Consider the following 12341-nt stretch of genomic DNA (forward strand, 5'->3'; position numbering starts at 1 on the left):
GGTTGATGTGAGGAATAAATGAATTAATACATGTAATATGCTCTGAATAGTATCTGGCACAGGGTAAGTGCTATGTAAGAGTTGAACATTATTGCTCTTTATAGAGTATTATAATTTTCCTCATATGGATCCTGCCCTGCTAAATTTATCTTATAGATATTTTAATGTTTCTACCATTGTGAGGTATTTTTTCACTATTCTATTTCTAATTCATTATTGATAATAGAGAAAAAAACTATTGATTTTGTATATTTATTTCATATCCCTGTTTGTAATTTTTAAAAAATCTATTGGGTTTTCTGGGTATACAGTCATGATCATCTGCAAAGAAGACGACTGTATCTCTTCTTTCCCCAAACATACACGAACTCATTTCCACATCTTCAGCTAGAACCTCAAAAACTATGACAAATAATACTGGTGAATAATCACTGCCTTACTCCCAATTCTAATGAAAAGAGCTTCAACATTTCTGTTTAAATTTATTATTGGTTTGGGGAAATAGTTGTATTATTTTTCAGTAGTTCATTTAAAGATTTGATTACAAATGACTGCTGTGTTTTATTAATGTCATTTGACAACTACTGACATAATTGTAACTACTTGAAATATATTGGCTTTCCCCAATATAACCCTTTTAATGTCTAACAAAATATAAAGTAAATTTAAAAACTTACTGATATTTGCATCTAACAAATATACTATATACATAATAATTTTTTTTTACTTTTCCTTATTCTCTTGAATAACATATCACATAGCTTAACAGTATTAAACCTTTAGTATATATATATATATATTTTTAAAAATCATATTTTAAGTTCTGGAGTACATGTGCAGAACATGCAGTTTTGTTACACAGGTATATATGTGCCATGGTGGTTTGCTGCACCCATCAACCTGTCACCTACATTAGGTATTTCTCCTAACGCTATCCCTCCCCAAACCCCCTACCCCCTGACAGGCCCCGGAGTGTGATGTTCTCCTCCTTGTGTCCATGTGTTCTCATTGTTCGACTCCCACTTATAAGTGAGAACATGCAGTGTTTGTTTTTTTGTTCTTGTGATAGTTTGCTGAGAAAGATGGTTTCCAGCTTCATCCATGTCCCTGCAAAGGACATTAACTCAACTTTTAGTATATTTTATTTAAAATTTTATTGGATGATTAATATTCCTGGCTAGAAGATAGAAGTATAGCAGTAATCTAGATAGACAAGTAACCTAACCTCACAGAGCTTTAGACTAAATCAAGGCCTTTGTTAACTGGTGACTTAGGCATAAGCTTGGACAGAGTTCTTAAGAGTTCAGCTGTTCTTTATCAACCATTGTGCAGTATATTTTACTGACACATGGACAAAATCATATACCTCATGGTCCCTTTATTTTTTCACAACAAAATTTTTATGTGGATTTTAAATTGTGAGTTTTCTCACAAATGGATGCAAATAGTAAGCTGAATTAAGTAAAACACATTATTTTCCCACCCAATTATAGTGCTTAAAGATCTAAAAGCATCTAAACCAGTTATGGGGCTGGCTGCTGTCTGAATAGCAGGAGAGTATGCAGTTAATAATTTGTACTCATACAAGGATCCCCACTCACCAATCTGAATAACTAAAGATGTTTCCTGAAAGATTAGACACAATCTAAATGCTATGAATAAATTAATATCTATGACTTTAGACAGATAACAGTGCTTAGACAAAAATCTATTCTCAATTCTGGAGGGAAAAAACATATCGGAGAATCTGAGACCTAAAAGAGACTTTGGAAATATCTAGTTTCTTTTCTGAATTTTCACATTTAAAAAATCAGATCTGGCCAAGTTAACTGTCATAGCTGGTGATGGAAATAGTTTCCATAATCCTCAGTCTACGCTATTTGATTTCAATAGTTTTTAGTGTAATTTATCCACATAACATGAGAGAAAACATTGGTAGGAAAGTCAGAATTACACCATATGCTTACAATCGATGAGACAATTTTTTTATGTTAATATTTTAATTTATCCAATAAAATATATAAGGATCTATAAAATTTAATGATTACCGATATAAACAGAATAGTTTAAAAGGCTATTTGATATAAGCTCTGGTAATGTATATATATGTAAGAGTAATAAATCATGATTATAAAAAGCAATCTTTGAAAAACAAAGTAGCCCAATTTTTAGCATCAGAGAATATTTTAATTTCAGTACTTTTTTGGTATTTTACACAGATTTACACTGTCTTAAGAAAAACAAATATACTCTTGGGAAATGAAAAAACCCACAGAATTCCTAACAGTTTATAGCTAATTGTAAGATGAGTAGACAAAAGGCAGAGAAGGCATTTCAGGGAGAGAACAACATGGTGCAAAGACAATTCAACGTGTCTTGTAGAAAATATTGAGGTATAGATTATGCCTTTTCTTTTAGACATGATATATATTTCTTTTAGACATATGATATATTTTTGAGTCTGATATATGTGAAACATATAACGGAGTTCTCTAGCCAGGGTCCCTAATCCCCAGCGTGCAGACTGGTACCAGGCCAGTCCATGGCCTTATAGGAACTGGGCCAGGAGGTGAGCAGTGGGCCAGGAAGCATTACTGCCTGTCAGATCAGCAGCAGCATTAGAATCTCATAGGAGTGTGAACCCTATTGTGAACTGCACATGAAAGGGATGTATGTTGCATGGTCCTTACAAGAATCTAACTAATGCCTGATTTGAGGTGGAACAGTTTCATTATGAAATCATTCCCACCCACACCCCCATCCATGGAAAAAATTGTCTTTCATGAAACTGGTCCCTGGTGCCAAAAAGGTTGAAGACTGCTATTCTAGGCAACTAGAAATATAAATTTTAGGCTTAAACAAAAGCTTGTATTGAAAACACAGTTGAAGCCATTAGGGAATAGGTGACTTGTGGATGAGACAGTTCAGGGAAAATGAATAGAATAAGATCAAAATGGAATTCTGAGAAATACATGCACTTAAGATCCAGCAGAGGAATCCAAATGGAGACTAAACAAAGAAAAACGAGAGAAAGAAGAGCTAAGAAAACAGGGTGAACTAAAGTAAAGACCAAGAATATTTCAAGGATCAAGTAGGCACTGGTATCAATACTGTAGGTATAAGAACTAAAATATGTCCACTATTCCTTGGTGACTTTAATTAGGGTAGTTGTAGTCATGTAGTGGGGGTGGGTGTATGTCAGACTACAATCAACTGAGTAATTAATGAGATCAAGTGATTAGCTCAGCATTACTTAACTCATATTAATACAATCAAGTAAATAATGAAATTAAGTCTAGCACAGAATTTTGTTTCACAGGTGTAGCTGTGAAAGGAAGGAAAGGGAGAGGGAGATGGCTAGGAAAGACATGAGGTTTAAGATTTACTTTTATTCCTAAGATAGAAAAGACTTGAGAATGTACAATGCTATGAGAAGGAGTGAGTATAGAGGAAGAGGCAAAAAAAAAAGATTTTTTAAGAGTAGATGGAACATGTACAAACATAGGGAAAAGAGAAAGTATGTTAAGGTGTTTAAAATACAGGATTTTTAAGTGTTTAACCAGAAGCTGAGATATCAGATGTATTAGTCCATTATCATGCTGCTATGAAGAAACACCTGAGACTGGGTAATTTGTAAAGGAAAGAGGTTTAATTGATTCACAGTTCCGCATGGCTGTGGAAGCCTCAGAAAACTTACAATCATGGTGGAAGGCACCACTTCACAGGGCCACAGGGGACAGAATGAGTGCCCAGCAAAGGGGGAAGCCCCTTATAAAACCATCAGATCTCATGAGAACTAACTCACTATCACGAGAACAAAATGAAGGAAACCACACCCATGATTCAATTATGTCCACCTGGTCCCATCCATGACATGTAGGGATTATAAGAACTATAATTCAAGATGAGATTTGGATGGGGACACAGCCCAATGATATCATTCCACCCTGGCCCCTCCCAAATCTCATGTCCTCACAATTCAAAACACAATCATGCCCTTCCAACAGTCCTCCAAAATCTCAACTCATTCCAGCATTAACTATGCTGATGCAAGAGGCAGACTCCCATGGCCTTGGCCAGCTCTGCCTCTGTGGCTTTACAGAGCACAGCCCCGCTCATGGCTGCTTTCACAGGCTGGCATTGAGTGTCTGCAGCTTTTCCAGGCACACAGTGCAAGCTGTTAGTGAATCTGCCATTCTGGGGTCTGGAGGATGGTGGCTCTCTTCTCACAGCTCCAGTAGGCAGTGCCCCAATGGGGACTCTGTGTGGGAGCTCCAACCCACATTTCCCTTCTGTACTGCCCTAGCAGAGGTTCTCCATGAGGGCTCCACCCCTGCAGCAGACTTCTGCCTGGATATCCAGGCATTTTCATATATCCTTTGAAATCTAGGTGGAGGTTCCCAAACCTCAATTCTTGACTTCCATGTACCTGCTAGACAACCACTACATGGAAGCTGCCAAGTCTTGGAGCTTGCACCCTCTGAAGAAGTGGCCTGACCTGTACCTTGGCCCCTTTTAGTCATGGCTGGAGCTGAAGCATGGGACACAAGGCACCATGTCCTGAGGCTGCACAGAGCAGGGGGGCCCTGGGCTTGGCTCAGGAAACCATTTTTCCCTCCTAAGCCTCTGAGCCTGTGATGGGAGGGGCTACTGTCAAGGTCTCTGACATGCCCTAGAGGCATTTTCCCCATTGTCTTGGCAATTAGCATTTGGCTCCTCATTACTTATGCAAACTTCTGCAGCCAGCTTGAATTTCTACCCAGAAAATGGGTTTTTCTTTTCTACCACCTTGTCAGGCTGCAAATTTTCCAAACTTTTATGCTCTGTCACCTCTTCAATGCTTTGCTGCTTAGAAATTTCTTCCACCAGATACTTACCCTAAATTATCTCTCTCGAGTGCAAAGTGTGAAAGGAAAATAAATCTTGGGGTCCCCAAATCACTAAGCTAAAGGGAAAAGTCAAGCTAGGGACTGGGTCATGCAAAACTGCCTCCCCTTTTGTTTCCTAAAAAAGATGATTATAAGATGAAAAGCTACCTACCTTCCCCATATTTTACCCACAAGGAAATTCCTAGTGAGCTTGAAGATCTTTACTGTAAGGTGTTTCTGTTAAAATTTCACTATGGCAATGTAAATTGATAGCTTATTTTTACAGGTGCAGTCACCTCCCTGCCCACTAGACAAATGCATATCTGATTGTTTCCCTGCCCCATTTTTTTTTTTTTTTTTTTTTTTTTGAGACGGAGTCTCGCTCTGTCACCCAGGCTGGAGTGCAGTGGCGCGATCTCGGCTCACTGCAAGCTCCGCCTCCCGGGTTCACGCCATTCTCCTGCCTCAGCCTCTCTGAGTAGCTGGGACTACAGGCGCCCGCCACCACGCCCGGCTAATTTTTTGTATTTTTAGTAGAGACGGGGTTTCACCGTGGTCTCGATCTCCTGACCTCGTGATCCACCCGCCTCGGCCTCCCAAAGTGCTGGGATTACAAGCGTGAGCCACCGCGCCCGGCCGCCCTGCCCCATTTTTTATCTATGTTATCTCATATAAAAAGGCAGATCCCCCACATTTTTCCTGGCTCCATTTGTCTATGTCATCTGAGGTTAAAAAAAAAAAAAAAAAAAAAAGGCAGTTTCACTGAGCCAGGCATGAATAACTATTTTTCCCAGCCCACCTCTTACATAAAAATTGTGTACTTCTCAATACCTTGCTCTTTCCCCTTTAAATTTGGAGCCCTCAAAATTATCTTTGGAGAAGGCATAGGCCTGTTTCCAGGATGCACATCCTTAACTTTGGCAAACAAACCTCCTAAAATAATTGAGACTTGTCTTGTCATTTTTCTTGACTGACAAAAGTTACACAGATCTCTAGGGCAGGGACAAAACACTGCCAGTCTCTTTGCTAAAGCATAACAAGAATCCCCTTTATTCCAGTTCCCAACAAGTTCCTCATCTCCATCTGAGACCATCTCAGCCTGGACTTCATCGTCCGTATCACTATCAACATTTTGGTCAACACCATTCAACAAGTCTCTAGGAAGTTCCAAACTTTCCCACATTTTCCTGTCTTCTTCTGAGCCCTCCAAACTATTCCAACTTCTGCCTGTTAACCAGTTCCAAAGTCACTTCCACATTTTCAGACATCTATAGCAGCACCCCACTCTCTGCAGTACCAATTTACTATATGAGTCCATTCTCAGGCTGTTATGAAGAAATACCCAAGACTGGATAATTTATAAAGGAAAGAGGTTTAATTGACTCACAGTTCCACATGGCTGAGGAGGCCTTAGGAAACTTACAATCATAGCAGAAAGCACCTCTTCACAGGGCAGCAGGGGAGAGAATGAGTGCCCAGTGAAGGGGGAAACCCCTTATAAAACCAAACCATCAGATCTCATGAGAACTCCCTCACTATCACAAGAACAGGATGGGAGAAACTGCTCCCATGATTTAATTATCTCCACCTAGTCCCTCCCATGACATGTAGGAATTATGAGAAGTACAATTCAAGATAAGATTTGGGTGGGGACACAGCCAAACCATATCACCAGATTTCAGTTTTTAAAAAAGCAGGGTATTGGGAGGCCAAGGCAGGTGGACCACGAGGTCAGGAGATCAAGACCATCCTGGCTAACATGGTGTAACCCTGTCTTTACTGAAAAATACAAAAAAAAAAATTAGCTGGCATAGTGGCGGGCGCCTGTAGTCCCAGCTACTCGGGAGGCTGAGGCAAGAGAATGGTGTGAACCTGGGAGGCGGAGCTTGCAGTAAGCCAAGATCGCACCACTGCACTCCAGCCTAGAAGACAGAGTGAGACTTCATCTCAAAAAAAAAAAAAAAAAAAAAAAGATTTGTAGGGAACAAGGCTGAAGTCAGAAAGATAAGGTAGAAGGTTTTGTTTTTTTTTTAATCCAGGCAAGAAATGACGGTATTTTGAAATGAGAGTGGTAGCGAAACATGTTTAGGAGTTAAATCAAGAGGGAATTATTGAGTAATATAATTATTGAGTAATACAATATGATATTCAGGAGTTAGGGATGACACCAGGTTTCTGGCTATGGTTCCTTGATGAACAGTGGTACTGAAAAAGGAATTTAGGAAGAGTGTTGACATCTTGAATTTGAGGTGCTTGTGAGATATACAAGTGCTTAGGTTCACCAAGCAGCTGCATTTGAAGTTTAGAAAAGAGAGATCTAAGAAGGCATATATATTTGAGGTAACTGGTAAATGAGGCTCTGGGAGTTTGTAATATTTGCTAAGGAATATATGAAGAAGAGACAGACCCTCAAGAATCCTAACTGATAAGACAAAGAAGACCCTCCACAAATGAAGAATGCCAGAAAGAGCACTGTGTCACAAAAGCAAAGGAATATTTCAATAAAGGAATAGTCAATGAGGTTAAACACTGACAACAGGTCTAAGTGGTAGACATTTTATTTATTTATTTATTTTTTGAGACAGAGTCTTGCTCTGTTGTCCAGGCTGGAGTGCAGTGGCACGATCTCTGCTCACTGCAAGCTCCGCCTCCCGAGTTCACGCCATTCTCCTGCCTCAGCCTCCCAAGTAGCTGGGATTACAGGCATGCACTACCATGCCTGGCTAATTTTTTGTATTTTCAGTAGAGTCAGGGTTTCTCCATGCTGGCCAGGCTGGTCTCAAACTCACAAAATTAGGTGATTCACCTGGCTTGGGCTTCCAAAATGCTGGGATTAGAGGCCTGAGCCACTGTGCCCAGCCTGACATTTCTTCCATTTAAATAAAAGTATTTGGGGAAAGGACCAGGTACTCATGCAATTAAGTTTACAAGTTTGGCAGGAAGAATTTGAATGTATTTCTAATGATGACTTCTGTTTTCTCTAAGTATCAGGAGATGAAGTATTTTGCTAAGACTGAAGAGAAGGGACTGAAGAGAGTGAAGGGCAGAAACAGGCACTGTGAAGACTAAGTGAGCTGACCAAAAAAATCTAGGCAGATCAGGCATCATTAAGAGCCAACGTAAGGTTGTAAGAACCTTCCTAAGAAATCATTAAAGAAAATCTTAAATGTTAATATTAGTCTTGGCTATTGTTATTAGTAAGCAAGTACCTAGAGCAAAAGTAGAGGAACATTTTCTGTCTTTAATTAGCAAACTGAAATTTTAAAAATTAAACAATGTTTACTAAATATGGATATTTTGACACACACCTAGAAATGTGTAGAAAAGGAAATATATAAAAGCAATCTTCTTAAACCTATCAGATTTTCTTTAAAAAATGAAAGTTAGATAATATTCTATTCAGGGTATGAAAAGAATTAACTACTAGGAACCACAAGTATTATATCCAAAGTCTTTGTATTGAAATAGATTTTAAAGAACAGCTTTATGTTTGTGAAATGTAGAATCTTCCATTTACGTCTAACTCCTCAACTATGACTACAATTATATGTGCAGCTTATTTTATGTGATTGAAAAGCGATTCAACAAAAAATTCCAATAAGGTATTCCTAATAAAAAGCAGTATTCTTTTTCCTTCTCTCTTTCTGTCTCTCTAATGTACCACCTACAACAATTATTTTGGAACTGCTATAGTTCATTGGGGTCACACTTGTATAGCTGAAATTAACTGCAAATGATAAAAGATGCTTTAATTAAAAAATCAGGGTTGCTTTTCTGAAAATATTAATTTCTATTTACAGATATTGAATAGACTTGTCACTTTGCAGTTAGAAAACTCAGACGGCTATTAGCTCCAAAATTCAAGGGTAAAAACCGCCTTAAAATTTTTTTACTTTTACAAGAAAACATCTACAAGTAGTAAAAACGACTTTTGAGCACTGTAAAAAATGATTACCTGGGATTGTTATTTTATTATTATGTGGGATTATTAGGATGATACTTCTGGAAATATTCTAAATTTGTTTTAGAAATGGCAGTAATTCTTCTGCTAAGAGATAGAATTTGTTAATCCAATTTCTATACAGTTAAGTTGGCAGTGCATCAACAAAGTTAGATCAGGACAAGAGTTGTATCTTCTTCTACAAGAATTGATATACTCACCAAAAAAAGGCCCAATATATACTCAAACCTATTTTATAAACTATTTTCTCTAAAGTGTCACAATAAAAAGTTAGCAATATCATTTGTCTAAAACTGCTCTGAAATAAATTGCAAGCTTTATTGTTTCACAAAGGAAGCAAGTGATTTTTGACAGAACTGTTCAGAGGGAGATTTAAAACACAGTATACACACATGCACATATACATAGTTTGCAAGGGTTAGAGGTATAGTTTTTGTAACAATATTAATAATATTTGATTTTCTTTTAAAAGTTATTAATTATAATTAATTTATAGCATAATTAAATGTAATATGTAACTTTTATGATTACTTTTATTAATGGTGATCATTTATGTTCCAGGCACTATGTTAAAAGTACATGTATATTATTTCATTTAATTCTGACGATTATGTGATATAAATATTATTACCTATATTTAAGTGTGGGTTAACTGAGGTTTGAAGAAATTTAAGTACTTGCTCAATGATATATTTCTAGTAAGCTGGGTGAGCTAGAAGTTGAAACCAGGTCTGTATGATTCCAAAACCGATGTTTTTAACCACCAGGCTAGAAAACTATTAGTGTGCTATTCATTAAAATTTTTTAAATGGATAACTTCTATGATTAATGGACTTAAGCAAAAAACAAACAAAAAAATCCCCACTAAGAATATTTCAAGAATCAATGTCTTACATAATTTTGTTTTATTTACTCTGTTACCCATCTGCTGGTGATCTCTTTTCATATTCATATTTCCTAAAATAAAATATTCTTACATATAGAAAAAATAACATTCCCACTTAATCTGTCAATTTCTAGAACCATAAAAATTGTGCATATTTCAAAGGTACCTATAGGGACAAAGAATTCATTTACTTAACGTGAGTTGCCCTTCTTTATTTCTCTGTAGTCTAACATCTGTATTCAACCACATATCTTCATGGATCTAAATTGTCAGTCTCCACTTCTCAAAATTTTACTTACTGTTTTGTTGTATACGTCAGGTCGCACCATTTCATTAATTATTAATAACAAAAACTTCAATATTAAGCAGACAATGATTAAACTATATGTTAAATCTTATTTTAGAACCTAAAACTAAAGTGATTTTGAAAATTTAAAAAGGGGGTTCATAATAGATTAAGAAACAAAAGTTTTTTCAATTTTGAATAACTGGTCTTTGAAAAATAAATACCCCAAAGCTAAAATCTGACCCACCCTTTTTTTCTTCTTACCTCAGGTTGGCTGGAAATATTCAAAATGAGAGCCCACAATTCAGCTCTCAGTGCCGTGGGACTTCCTTGTCTGATGTACTGTTGAGCAGCAGCACTATCTTGTTCTGCTAGAACTATCAAAAGTATATGAAAATCTCCTTTGAAAACTCAGAATGTAAGAAAATCACTGAAATCTTCAATTATAAATTTTTGGGAAGCTGAAATTCAGTCTTTCTATCTAACATAATTACACCATATCTTTATCTTTTAAAATTTATTCTCCGGATTTCAATACAGCCCTATTTGCAGCCCTCCCACTTGCACGCCTTAAGCTCTTCCACCTCCTACCCAGTGTGGATAAGGAGGGACTTAATGTAAGGACTTTGAGATCACTTTGCTTTAACTATAGCTCTATGGATCTGAAACTAGTATTGTGTGTGTGTGTGTCTGCATGTATATATATGAAATAATTTTTAGATTCCATTATCAAGTTAATTCATAGCTACGGAAACCCCAAATTTCTTATGCATATTCTACTACATCATGAATGTTCTAATATTTGGAAATGTATGGTACATGAAGTTTCATGTTTAAGAATTACAATATATAAGAATGTTAGCTATCATATTAATGACTTCTTAGTTATTTGCCAAAATCAACAGAAAACAGGGATTTTTAAAGACGTAGAAACAAAGATCTCATAACCTTGTAAGAAGGCTCAAATTATTCTTAAGAAGCCAAGTTCACACAATCAATATGTTATCTTTTGCTTTCATTTTAATTTTTATTTTCTTTAATAAAAATGTCAGCTATTCAGTCTGGAAATAAAGGTCCAAAAAAACAAAATGAAGCAAAACCAAAAAAAGACATACCAAAACAACTGCTAATGTTTATCTAACCAGTATTGTTTTCTTATATTTTCTTCTTAAAAGGATATGGAAAAAATAATCTTATATTAAATGAAAATGACATGAGCAGAAGAAACAAAGGAATCATGAAATAAAAAAGAGATGAAGCATATTCTTTGATTTGCAATTGCTCTTAATAAAAGTGTCAAATCATACAAATAAATTCTAAATAAATACAATTTTTAAAAATTGAAGTACGGATTTGGTACATGACAATATAATTGCCATAGAAGGTTCATTCTGACACAAAGACCAATCTGTACTTCATATCTCAAAGACAAAAAAGGATTCATAAAAACAAGGAAAAGAATCTTCAAAAGATAGGGAAAAATTATTCCCCAGAAGACTAAGAGCCACTTTGGTTATTAAGCCACGCCACTGTGAATGGTCACTGGGAACCATTACAGTTATATTTTCTCCTGATGCGGGAGCATATTCCCATTAACTCTAATGAGAGGTGTGTGGGTGCATCAAAGACAGAACCTGCCTCTTTGATTTTAAAATGAAATTCTACTGCCGAATGGATTAAACTAACATCCCTGAGGAATATGTGTCTGCATTTCCTTTTTAGTGAACCAGCTGTGTACTTCTTTCTCTGACATTTATTGATAAAGTCAAAATGATGCATTTTCCCTACTTATAAAGATTCTCATTATATAATCTGCATGGTTAAATATTACTCCTCTTTAGGTTTTTCACTTTTCAGAGATTAAATTTCACTTGGAGGTTATTTGAGGCAGACATTTACCTGGGACTGTCTCACTTTTCAGAAATAATGACATTTATAATTAAAAGCTTACCTTTTTGCCCAATACGTACATGCTCATTTTCAAAAAGTTCTAAAAATTAAAAAAAAAAATTATTAGACATGAGTATGAGCAATCACATTTAGAACAACATTAGATACACTTTTCTGGTATTGATACGTTTAATGATTTTTAAAGCCAGATGGCTCTACAGAAAACTACAAGAATATCTTATATGTAAAAAAGTTTTTTCTAAATTGTTTAAAGCTAAACAATTTTTTGTTTAAAATTAAAAGAGTTATGAGCATTTAATCAAACAAAAAAATGGATGAATGAATTTTCCCTTTGTTAAAACATCTCATAATAAAGCTAAACAATTTTTTGTTTAAAATTAAAACAGTTATGAGCATTTAATCAAACAAAAAATTGATGAATGAATTTTC

General features: G+C 36.0%; 1 protein-coding gene across 4 annotated transcripts in view; it reads right to left on the reverse strand.

Annotated features, from left to right (window-relative positions):
- Positions 1-12341, reverse strand: part of TBC1D19 (TBC1 domain family member 19) — a 185181-nt gene that overhangs the window by 92474 nt on the left and 80366 nt on the right. For all 4 annotated transcript variants that reach the window (XR_009210537.1, XM_032135634.2, XM_032135633.2 and 1 more), the window contains exons 10-11: positions 11953-11991; positions 10266-10378 (exon numbers count right to left, since the gene is read on the reverse strand). Coding sequence is in view for 3 of the 4 variants with exons in the window: in XM_032135634.2 (XP_031991525.1) it covers positions 10266-10378; positions 11953-11991 (152 nt within the window). In the remaining variant the exon portion in view is untranslated. The remainder of the gene's footprint in view (positions 1-10265; positions 10379-11952; positions 11992-12341) is intronic.

Source organism: Hylobates moloch, unplaced genomic scaffold (assembly GCF_009828535.3).
Source record: "Hylobates moloch isolate HMO894 unplaced genomic scaffold, HMol_V3 SCAFFOLD_17, whole genome shotgun sequence".
In the NCBI taxonomy this organism is placed as follows: domain Eukaryota; kingdom Metazoa; phylum Chordata; class Mammalia; order Primates; family Hylobatidae; genus Hylobates; species Hylobates moloch.